We start from the raw sequence: 12,645 nt of genomic DNA, 5'->3' as shown, positions 1-12,645 counted from the left end.
CATATACACAAATACATATTAATAGTGGTGAAATTCCGGATGCACAAACCAGTAAAAACTCAATCAGAGAAAAACTGGAAGCATATTCTCCAAACCACTGCACCTCACCTAAACCTCTGGGTTGAGGCTATGAAAACTCTTGCATGTATACAATTAATCGTTGATGAATAAAACTAAACCTAAGCAATAACAAAACAATCCCAAGTACTGTACAGAACAGGCCAGCATCAAGGGAAGAATAATTATCTTTCAAGGATACATGTTATAAATAACAATGTAAAAGGACATTAATATCATGACTAGCACATCAAAGGTTCATGTAACTTAGCTGGCTGCAAACACTTGAGTGAGATTGTGAAAACTCAAAAACCCAGTCACCCTAACCTTTACCCAAATCCCTGGTTCTTTTCCCTGACCCAAACCCTAATCCCTGACCCATACCCTAGTCCAGTCCCAAATCCCTAACTCTAACCCATTAGACCCAATCCCCAACTCCAACCCTTTCCCTTAACCAAGTCCCAAGCCCAAATTCCTGGCCCAAACCTTAACCCTAATCTCAATAGCCAAAATTCCTTGCCCTTGGAACCCTAAACCCCCAACAGTCCCAATCCATCCCAGGTCCCCAAATTTTGAGTTCTCACAAACTAACTTTCATGTTTGTCCAGCAGGCTAGTCATAAAAATTCATGGCCAATTTAATTTCGTTACTGTAAATATTTGACATCTCATAAATGACAAATGTAACTTGAATCAATACTGCAAAAAGCCTAGGCCCTAACAACTGACCAGAACTTGTACTTTACTTCGGATAGTTAAAAAGAAATTTTCTCTTCAGCAAAACAAGGTTTAATTTTATTCTTACTAGCACTTTAAAACTCATGAAAACTGCCAAGTATCAGGTAGACTTGAATTTTAAAGCAGATTTAAATCATGCAAAAAGGTTTTTGATTCTTTTTTTTTTTTTTTTCAATGCATACTGAAACATGTAGAACTCTCCATGAGTTACTAAGAGCATTAGTTGTTGTTTGGGGTTATGTTATTATCAGCTTAGCTTATGTTAATCAAGAAGAGTTCATACTGTCCAGATGTTTCCTTTCGAACTTCTAATGATAATAATTAATATCAATTGATTAATCTTGTGGTTTAAAATTCAAGTCTACCTTGCATTTAATGATCTTGATATTCACTATGCAGACTCCGACAGAAATCAAGTTATTGACGTAATGAGTTCATCTTGTCCAGTTTTGCCAACAAGCTTAATTGTCATGTCTGTATCAGTTTCTTTTCAGAAGACAAATCTAATCACATACAGAAGTGGGTCTTTAACATCAAATGAAATTTCTAATTTATAAGAACTCTCCTGAGCTATCCTTATATATCACAAAGAATAATTTTCAAGAGTCTATTCAAAAATTATAGCTTGCAGGAAGCTAAAATTTTTGAATAGGAAAAATTCATCAAGCTATTATTTTGAAATAATTGCATTCAAGCTATCATTTCATTAATGATAGCATTAGGCTATTATTTCTTAATAATGCTTGACTGTTACTGTTAAATATTAGCATTTTAAGCTATTTATTTGACTTTAAATAAATAGCTTTGTTGCTATTATTTGTACAGAACAAGAATATTAGTTTTTTAGAATTTTCATTTGATGCACAACATAAATCTTTATGTGACTAATGGCTGTCTACTGAAAAGAAATAGCATGACAAACATAATTAATAATGAAAATAAATTAAAAATTATAAGTCCTCCAGAATACTTTGCATTGTCTTGATCGTCTGCCGCCATCTTCAGTGAGTCATCATCAAGTTGCTTGTCCTTTGTGTGATCCAGTGATTTGCCTTTTTCCTGTCCAGCAATCATCTGTGATTGTTGACTGAAAATAACAAAACGAAAATCACCATATTTGCACACGTGACTTTTGTTAGTGAGTAAATTGTTCTCAGACTCATTTCTTGCAAATGGGCATAAAATCATGTAACTAGGACTGCCTGTAAAACATACAATGTTTCTGCACAGGAATAAATTTCTTCCCTTGCTTGAGAAATGTTAGAAACTGTTGATTATGGAGATTTTAGAATTCAATTATGTGTACATATGTATCTACATGTACATAAAATTTAGAAGGTCTAAGTAAACAATGTTTATGAGTCAAAAAGTATATAACTGTTAGCAACATAAGGGAAAGTATCAAAACAACAAACAGGTACTTACTCTTCATGTGTCGTCCTGCACTGTGTCACCAACACCATGATTTGCATAATAGGTTCAGTTCCTGCAAATTTTGTTGTTTGACCATGGCCTAAGAAGAGAGAGAATGTCGTTACACTTGGACTCCCTTGCTGACCTCTCTAGTTTATCGTGGCATCTGTGATTGAGTGTCAATCGATACCCTCAATTGATACACTCGATGGACACTCAATCGACACCTCGGTTGACACTCAATTGACATCTTGGTTGACAGTTGGTCAGGAGTAGACTAATTTTCAATTGATGCATATATGTTGGTCAACACTCAGCCGACTATCATCTGGCTGTTGATTCAGTGTCGATTCAGTGTCGATTCAGTGTCGAGTAAGTATCGATCAAGATCTAAATCAAGGGTATATATATCCAGAGTTTCGTTCAACACTTCCTTGGGGGCACATGATCCGTTCATGCTTGTGCTTGTGTTTCAATTAATGATTGCTGAAAATTAGTTTTGAAGGGATCCTGCATGTATAATAATCATAAGGACCTATTTTTGTGAAGAAAAAATATTTTAACTAAAGGGCTTCAACTACATGTAAAAGACCACAACCTTTAGAAATGGAAAGAGCATTCAATGCAATTAGCAACATTGTTGACATTCATGTAGCTTGACTGACCAGGGACATTTAAGGAAAACTATAGTGCTTTGAATGTTTAACAAAATTTTGAGGATTTTATATAAAAGTTGACAGTACATGTAACTAGAGATCAAAGTCTTGCTCTCCAACAATTTTCTTTTAATAATAAAATAATAATAGCCTGTCTTATAAACATTTCTTGTCTCTTTGTGAACTCTGACATTGTCATAGTGTAGGTCAGGAAAGGTTGGGTAATTTAAAATAAGTGGTTAATGATAACCATTTTTAATATACTGTATTTTTTTACCTTTCAAGACCAGGGTAGCTTGCTCGTGTTAATTTTTCTTCAATTCCTTTCAGGTTGATCCAACTGGGCTGCTGTTCTATTGCCTCTTGTGACTATGGCATCATGATGAGCTGCATAACAGGTACACATCTGCAATTGCTTGTATAAGCAGTCATCTCAGACAAATTTTTACATGGAGCTAAAATGTGCAAGAAAACAAATGTTACTGACAAGGTATCAGAAATGTAATTTTCATTAGGTCTGAATACCTCATGTCTGATTATCAATAAAGACTGCTATTCGTTTGTTAAATCTGAAATATATAAAATGCTAGTTCTACAGATGACATTGTACAGTCTCTTCTTGACTTTTAGACTAAATCAAAATATTTCAATGAAAGCTTTCAAAGCAGTTGGAGCAGAGTGGTTTTTGGCACTAACTTTTATGATTACTTAACGCTCCTCCTATTTTATGTTGAGGCCAACATTTTTATTAATTTGGCCCAGTACTAGGTGAATAATTGGTCAGGAACATAATTTACTTCTATATAGCTAAGAGCAGTGATATATATCACACATGCATTAGAATGGGTTTAGTATGCCTTGTGGTTAGTGGTACTGTCTTAAACTTGTGTAATATTAGGTGATTACTAGCTAGCTGTTATGACTGGGATGTAGAATTCTTGTATATACACTGTACCTGGCTTGGCTGGCTTTCAAACTTAACTGCACGGTATAGGTTTGCATCTAGATCCACTGTTCTGGCTGGCCTGTTAGTGGATGGTCCAACTTGACTGCAGTGTATAGGTTAACATTGAGGTCCGTGGTCCTAGTTGGTCCTGACTGCTTTGTTTAGTCAGATCCATTGTCCTGGCTGGCCTGTTACACGGTCCTAGTTGGTCCTGACTACTCTACATGTATGAAGACAGATACACTGTCCTGGTTGGTCCTGATGGTCTGACTTGACTGCTCTTTATGGGCTGACAGATCCACTGTCCTGGTTGGTCGTGATGGTCCGACTTGACTGCTCTCTTTGGGCTGACAGATTCACTGTCCTGGTTGGTCCTGATGGTCTGGCTTGAACACTCTGTATGGGCTGACAGTTCCACTGTCCTGGTTAGTCCTGATGGTCTGACTTGACTGCTCTGCATGGGCTGACAGATCCACTGTCCTGGTTGGTCCTGATGGTCTGACTTGACTGCTCTGCATGGGCTGACAGATCCACTGTCCTGGTTGGTCCTGATGGTCTGACTTGACTGCTCTGCATGGGCTGACAGATCCCCTGTCCTGGTTGGTCCTGTTGGTCTGAGTTGGCTGCTCTGCATGGGCTGACAGATCCACTGTCCTGGCTGGTCCTGATGGTCTGACTTGACTGCTCTCCATGGGCTGACAGATCCACTGTCCTGGTTGGTCCTGATGGTCTGACCTGACTCTGTAAGGACTGACAAATCCTGCTTGTGGTTGACAGTTGCTGAGGACTGGAACTCTATAGCACACAAATTACTTTTCATGATAGTACAGTTATATGAAATAAATCATACATGTGAACAGTGACTGAAATTCAAAGCAATGAATTTCACCCTCAGTTTACATGATTTATTTCATAGTGATTTATCATGTAGTCTTCTTTTCATAGGCTAAGATATTTGTATCTTACATGCTCCCAGTAGCTTTGAAGCTCTGATTGAGCAGTTGAACTGCAGTCCCTTTTCATGGGTTTGAATCCCATTGAACCCTTTACATTTTTCCTTTTTACCTACTTACCTTCTTTTGTTAACGGAATTTGCTTGAAATTTCCTTTCACATGATTCTTTTGGTGTCAGAAGTAAACAGGCATCACATTTTGATGAAAATAAGTTTAAAAAGATTATTTGAACAACTCTGTTCCTTTTTTGTGATTTTAAAAATCAAGTTTATCCAATAATTGACTTGATCCTGAAGTGACTAACACATTGTAATTTGCACGGTGAGGTGTACAAGACTGCAGTCTTTTATCGTGGGTTTGAATCCCATTCAAGCCTAAATTTTCACTTTTGTTAAACACTTTGCTGGCTGACCAGTCACTACATAATAACGTAATTCAGTTCAAACTCTGGAGAAAATTCTGAACAGCAAACAATTTTCACAGTATCCATATATAGGTAAGACAATTTTTTAAACACTGTAAGTGGCCTCAAACACTTCCAGTGGATTTGACAGCTCAGCACTTGAAACCAATAACCTATGGAAAGGTTATGGGTTTGAATCCCTTTGTTAGCTTGAATACATTTTGTTACTTGCTTTCCCAAAAAAATATGACAGTTTGTTTTGAACTTAAAATGTTTCAAAACGGGAGAAGAATGATTATTTATGAAATGCGGAAAACTGTTGAGAATAAACAAAAATAGATCAGTGTGGCAGATGGGGTTTGACTGATAGGAGTCAGAAAATCCTACCAAAAAAGAGTTGTGTAGAGTATAGACAAGCAAAAACAGCCTAAATCACTCAGAATAGAGAAAGGACAAAGATGATGATGTGAGACAACAAACCACAACCTGACCCTCAGGTCAAGAAAACCATTGTGACCCAGTTTGCTGGCTGAAGTATGCCATGTTTATTGAAGTTTTCAGCAGCATGATTAGCTCAAGGAGGCAAGGAAATAAAGCTGGTCAGAGACAATTGGTCTGCAATTTGAAAACTAATGAAACTTGAGGACAGATGTGCACTTCGAAAAGCATCAATTTGGAGGAAGATGTTTGAGTATCCAGAAGGGGAACAAAACTGTAGACCAATTCTATGTGAGGTTGTGAAGAGTGAATTCTCAAAAATAACAGAAAATTTATAATCATCAATTCTTGATATGTCAGGGGCATGTGAGTGTTCTGTCTAGCAAGAAATTGAATAGTGTTAAACCTGAGATACTGCTGAGAAGAGAATAGCTCAGTACTTTTAGCAAACATTGTTTAAACCAGTATTGAAATATTGTAAGAGTAGGTAAGGCCTCAAAAGGGGTGATCCAAGTTTTGATCAGTCCACAGGAGCCAAGGGGTTGAAATTCTCTTGCATGCAGATCAGTCATGACAGGTATTTACAGCATACAGTAAATAAGAGCAGAATCACACAATGCAATCTAGTTTGGGGCAGATTATCTTCCATATTTTTTTTCCCGTTGATTTTCCAATAGGGGGATGTGTCATCAAGTAGAGAAAGGTTTCACAAGATGATTGCACTGAAGATTACTTGATGTGTCATGTAAAGGTGAAGTCCAAATTGTATCCAGCTGTAGATTGTATGTGATTACACTCCAAATATATTGTTTGATTTACTTTAAATGGCAAACCAGGAATTGTTGTAAGTTATGATGAATACATCCTTCTAATGACTGCAAGCAAAGTCAGCTTGCAGGGGGTAACCAATGAAGAGAGAAAAGGCTGCCCAGGCAAAATATATCATCAATGCTCTTTAAAATTTCATTGAGAGATGATTAAGATATGGAACTGAAAGCTAAATCCTGTATGTGGCTGCGGTGCAACATTGTAATTGGTGGAGTCTTCATCGCAAGAAGAGATGATCAAGTAGTATTTAAATGCTGCAATCAGTGATGACAAGGATAATGCATGAGTGAACTAGGAGGAACCATGTCAACTTCCAGGTGCTCTAATTCTTTAGCCACTTGAAGAAATGCAGGTCAATAGAGCTGCTGTTGGAGGTTCTGGAGGCAACAAAAGGTCCCACCCCTCAACTCATCTTTAATTTGATGAATCACCAGGAAGAAAACTAGAAGATTTTGCAGGCCTGGGGTATATTTAGGCAAGGATCCCAGTGACCACAGGTTCAAGCTGTGGCATATGAGTACTTTGCTATGGCAGCAGGGGGTAGTGCCCTTAAAGGACAGGTCTTTTGTGTCTCTGACACAAATAGCTTCTGGCTTAGCCATGAAGCTAGACAGCATTGAGAAACAAGCAGCCATGCAGACATTAAGTGACTGAAACCAGTTTTTGATGGTGATGTTTCAGTGGTGGACAGTCTTCTCCCATTGAATTAAGCAGGTCCAATGTCTATCTTGCCTTATTTTCTTCCAAAGTTCCTTTCTCGGTGATCTTTCCTCCCAGGAAATGTGCAGGATGTTGTGAGTAAGCTGTAAGTTTTGCTATTTATTGGATGTGAGACACAAAATAAACATCTTCCAGGTCCCTCAGACACTCAAGCACCATTATTAATTTGCAGGTTTCCTTTTAAGATGTGCAGCTTGCTCTTTAATAACTAATGTAATGAAATTAGATTAGGTCTCCACAGCAGTCTAAAATAATCTTCCTGTCCACCATGAGGTCCATATTTACAGTAAGTTCCCCCATCTTTCTGTAATTTTGCTGATGCACACTTGATTAATCTCTATCCAATGTCTGATATCTCTAGTAAGCTCTTTGCCATCTTGAATGAGATTACTGTTGTCCTCCAGTGGCCCCACTTTTGTAGAAACATACCAGAGCTGTTTACATTGTAGTGTACATTCTAGTCAAGGGTGATGTGATGTGATGTGATGTGATGTGATGTGATGTGATGTGATGTGATGTGATGTGATGTGATGTGATGTGATGGTCAAGGCCAGAGCCAGTCAGAGCAATGTAATCTGGAAAATCATGGTCCAAGTTGGCTTTAAAGGACTGAACTGAATTATTGCAAGTAGGGAAAGTAACAAATAAGCCATACCTATGCACACTGTAGTTGAGTGTTAGCACAGAAATCTCTGTGGTTTAGTGGGGGCAGCTGCATTGTGATTGTTGTTGGTAGTCTTTGAGCAAAGACATTTAATCAAAATTAGAGTGGAGCTCATGTGGGCATGGAGAAATATTTGCACTTCAATTCACAGAACACAAGCTACTTGGTTGCAGTATTAAAGCCTGGTATCCACTAAATTTTTTGTAGATTTGATGATGAAGCACTCGTTGAAAGCATCAGCAAAGCAAATAGAAATTTACAAGTGAATGAAAACACAGTCAATAACATCAAGTTCTACAGTCTGTCAGAAAGATCAAATAACCCCTTAAGTTTCAGCATTAAATTCACATAGTTGTTTTGTGATGATTAGAGCTAGGCCAAATGAGCTTTTTCAGTCTGTTGTAGAAATGAGAATACCTGCAGAGTTTTCCTGCGCAGTTTTTATTCAAGCACAGATCTTTACTCAGCTTATAACAACTCCTTTAATGTGGAAGAGTACAGAGCTAAATGCAGTGTTGACACAAAGGTTTGAGGCAAGCAAATTTAATGTTAGATTGAGTCTTAGTCTCAATTGTGTTTGCCCCTTGTGAGGCACAGGTCTTGTACCATACATGTAGCTCTTCACTGTACTCTGTTGTTTGCAATCAGTTCAGTCTCACCCTTTTTCGTCCTGGTGCACTCCAACTCTTTTGTCACTGTGTGTCTTCATGATTGTTTTGGTCTTGCTGGCTGATTTTGCCATCTCTTTTGACAAGATCATAAAGTAATTTTAATTTTGCTGCCAATGTGCCACATCACATCTTCAGGGTGCAGAATTCTGGCCTCAGATAGCCATACAACATACACAAATAGTACTGGACTGGTAATAATACCTGAGGACAACCAAGCTCTACATTGTGAAAGAGAAAGACTTAGAGCTCAACAGCTGCTTACTGGAGTCCCTTGTGTGTTGGTTGCATTCAGATGCAAGCTGATAAAAACAAAGGCTGTAAAAGGACAGAGATAGATACACATGCTCTAAGTTGTTGCATTCTGTTGCTCAAAGGTGCACCTTTACATTGTTCCATATAATGTTACTGGTAATATTCGCAAGCAGATCATCAGATACTGAGTACATTTATTACCTTATTATTTGCATTTGCACAAGCATAATTAGCTACTGCAGTACAGTATTCTGGCCTGGTATCCATATATCAGATGTTACCACAATTTACTACATCATCAAAAGCACTGACAGAGGACAGACTGATAGCACAGGAAGTCACAGAAAGACTTTTGGCTCCAATTAATTAATGTTGCAGTGGAGGTCTTATTTGTCCAGAGCTGAACATTTTTCCCTGTCAACTCGATCACTAAATTAGCAATGTAGTCCATCCAACGATAAGTGAGGAGTCTGGTTAATTGTTGTGGTATATGTATTCCAGAAAGAAGAAAAATTGTAAGTTGTAAAGAATCACACTCCTCTAGTGTGACTGTCTGGGGGGAAGAGTCCTGAAAAGGACTGCTTAACTGAGCCTGTAAAAGACTTAAGTTTAAAGTCTTTGTCAGAGGATTGGAAATTGATGTCAGTTCATTTGAATGTATAACCAATTCAAATCATGGCTGGAGGCCATCACTATCTATAGTCTAATGGACTGTGAACAGGGACATACAGGCAGAAAAATCAAACCTTGAAATAAAGTGTGATTCCTGATAAGCCACTGCAGTATAGTATTCTGACCTGGTATCCATGTATCAGATGTTATCAGGTGTACCAGATGTTACAAGCAGAAAAATCAAACCTTGAAATAAATTGTGATTCCTGATAGGCCACTGAAGTACAGTATTCTGGCCTGGTATCTGTGTATCAGATGTTACCAGGTGTACTAGATGTTACAGGCAGAAAAATCAAACCTTGAAAGAAAGTGTGATTCTTGAGAAATACAAGGCATGATTACAATATTGGACTAATGTAGCGGCCCCTGCTCAGCGACACTGATGATCCCTTGCACAGCTTCCAAAACATAAACTAATTGTTCATCAGTGAGTAGAATTGTGCCAACATTGATCACCCCATGACTTACATGTAACATGACAAAACATTGCATCAAGAGCAATGTCATCTCTGTATTAAAAGTCTTTGGGTTCAAGGGCACAGTTTATATAGGACCCTGCAGTATGCAGTGGTTTGTCAAAGAACACAATGCTTCCCTGACTAGAATATTATTTCCTCTGCATGTTGACTAACATGTCAAGATGACAGACAAACTCTGCCAACTGAAGAGGCAGCATATCATTATCGACAAATGAAACGGCTGGACAATGAAGAGTCATTTGATAGGGGTTATGACTTTACTACAGGAGAGTAAATTCTATAACTGCATCCAAATCACCTTGAGAGACTTCTCTATTCCAGCAGAGTAAAAGAGTGACGCATAGCATTCAAAAAAGCCCCTCACCATCAAACATGACAAGCAGTTCCATTTAGTCCATCTTTCATTTCACTACCAGTCCTCACTTGTTGCTTTTGAGATGTGACCTGCTACTTCCTGTCGGGTTCCTTTGAAATGCACATAACTGTTTAGTGTTGGTGTGTCATCCTTCTTTGCTACCAGGTTCTTTCCAAGTTTGCGGCAGAACCAGTTAAGCATGGATAAGTTTCTCCACTGAGACCATTGGTACTATGGCGTCTGGAGGTCATCTGTGTTGTTGGCTGCTCAACCTCAAGGTTGTTGTTCCTCAGATTATCCTGCTCCTAGCAAAATTTAAAACTAGACACTGTTGAGGCATAATGTGGAATAAAGTTTTTTAAAACAATTTCGAAGTGACAGACAATTATCCTGGTGCAATGTCTTTTGTACTCTGCAGAAACATGTTGCCCATTATTTTTTAAAACAATTTTGCAGTGACAGACAATTATCCTGGTGCAATGTTTTTTGCACACTGCTGAAAAATGTTGCCCATTATTTTTCCCATCAAGAGACAATTGGGCATATAGCATCCTTCCAAAAGGAATAATCCATGTAATCCATTATTTTTTTCAGTTATACTGCGAAAAACTGTCTATAATTTGAGCTGCTTGACAGACAATTGGCTTAAAGCATCCAAAGGTATTATAATTGGCTTTTTGTATTTTCTTTATGACACTGGAAAAGACATACAGAGACATATTATTCACATCACTCTGCATCATACAGGGTAGCCTCTACACATCACTGTCATCAATAGGGCCCTGTTGTCTTAAAATAAGGATAAATGCACTGTTGTTTTACGCTGATAAGCGACATATGATCAATTTGAGCTCCTCAACAGATAACTGTCTTGTCAATAGCTAGTGGTGACATCAGTTGTACCTGATAAAAATAACAGTCAATAATTTAGTAGTGATAACTGATTAATGAATAAACCAAAATTTTGACCTCCTCTGTCCACAGTCGATGGTGAAAGATGGTGTAAAATTTGATCTCATTTCAGACAATTTACCTTGAATATATCGTGTCAAAAATATTTTGTAAATGCCATAAATAAGGGTATATAATTTGGTTCCTTCACAGACAATTGATCTTGAGTGTTTTGCCTCATCTTTTGTGCTGTTGAAAAAAAAAAAGGCACCTTCAGGTAATTTTTTTTTCCAATAATTCATCCACAGGCAATTCATAAAGCCTTATTTCCCAGATGGGAAAAGGATGTGATGATGATGAAGATGATGAAAGAACTTAATTGCTTAAAAATGATCCATGTAAAAAAAAAAGTCAGCAGCTAAATGGCAGAATTTATTTGTGTCATTACCTGTTTTTTTTTTAGGTTGCATTGGAAGGGGCTCTTTCCTTGTGACTGGTGTCACTGGCTGTGTGGAGGCTTCCTGGAAACTTAAATGAGAGCACAAATGTTATCATGTTCATGTTCCTATTTACATGTATGCATGTATGACTTACCACCCAAACACACATGATCCAAAATCCTCCTGGAAACTCAGACAGATGTTAATTTCATGTAGACAACTGTTCTCTCAAACTTCCTCAAGTTCCTTCCTGATGGCTCCTGTGATGGTGTTGCCCTCAGGACCACGTTGCACAGCTACACCCGTATACTAGACTGGAGATATTGCTCCCGAAAATGAGCCAGCCCTTAAAAGTGGGCCAGAAATGCCTTGACTACTCACCTTATTTTTAAATTTGTTTAACTGTGCGTTGGCTGCAAGTGCGCCCCCGAAAATGGGTGAACCCCCAAAAATGGGCGAACCCCCGAAAATGGGCGAACCCCCGAAAATGGGCTCAAGTAACTTACCATTTGCAAATGGTTAGTACTAAATTTGTCTTGTTTTGCATCGTTCAACAATGCTTCACACTATGCATTATTGCTGTAAATTAATGTTAGTCATTAGGCTAAAAAAAGACACAGAGACACAGTTTTGTTGGATTTATTGTTTGAAATATATTACATGTTTGCTACATTATGCTACACTAACATGGGCGTGCCCCCGAAAATGGGCTCAGTGCGGATAAAATACTTACTATAGTCGAAGGTCCTGAAATTGAAAATGGTTAGTACTTAATTTATCTTGTTTTGCACTGTTCAACAATGCTTCACGCTATCCATAACTGCCTTGAATTAATCTTAGCTAATAGGTTTAAAAAAATGACACAGACACACAGTTGTGTTGGATTTATTATTTAAAGTATGTTACATGTTTCCTACATTATCCACAGGACCTAATTAAGGGGACGCGCATTCCTATGTGAAAAATTTGACATCCTGAGAAACCTCAAGTGTTCTGTGTCAGTAAATGTCGACACCCCGAAATGAACACTTAGGGTGCCCCGGATGGTACATGGGGGTTATTAGCGGCT

The 12,645-nt window shown here is 38.0% G+C and overlaps 1 protein-coding gene across 1 annotated transcript; it reads right to left on the bottom strand.

Annotated features, from left to right (window-relative positions):
- Positions 1-971: 971 nt before the first annotated feature.
- LOC149113601 (uncharacterized) lies at positions 972-10,783 on the bottom strand. The gene is made up of 4 exons (XM_089286145.1): positions 3,819-10,783; positions 3,141-3,318; positions 2,220-2,307; positions 972-1,881 (listed from the first exon to the last, which is right to left on the bottom strand). Exon 1 carries the CDS (start codon positions 4,627-4,629, stop codon positions 4,030-4,032), a length of 600 nt encoding a protein of 199 aa, XP_089142271.1. The 5' UTR covers positions 4,630-10,783; the 3' UTR covers positions 972-1,881; positions 2,220-2,307; positions 3,141-3,318; positions 3,819-4,029.
- Between the last annotated feature and the right edge of the window lie 1,862 nt (positions 10,784-12,645).

This window comes from Orbicella faveolata, unplaced genomic scaffold, assembly GCF_042242905.1.
Source record: "Orbicella faveolata isolate gen_17 unplaced genomic scaffold, um_ofav_v1 contig_14, whole genome shotgun sequence".
Taxonomy (NCBI): domain Eukaryota; kingdom Metazoa; phylum Cnidaria; class Anthozoa; order Scleractinia; family Merulinidae; genus Orbicella; species Orbicella faveolata.
This window is presented reverse-complemented; position numbering and strand designations above follow the sequence as displayed.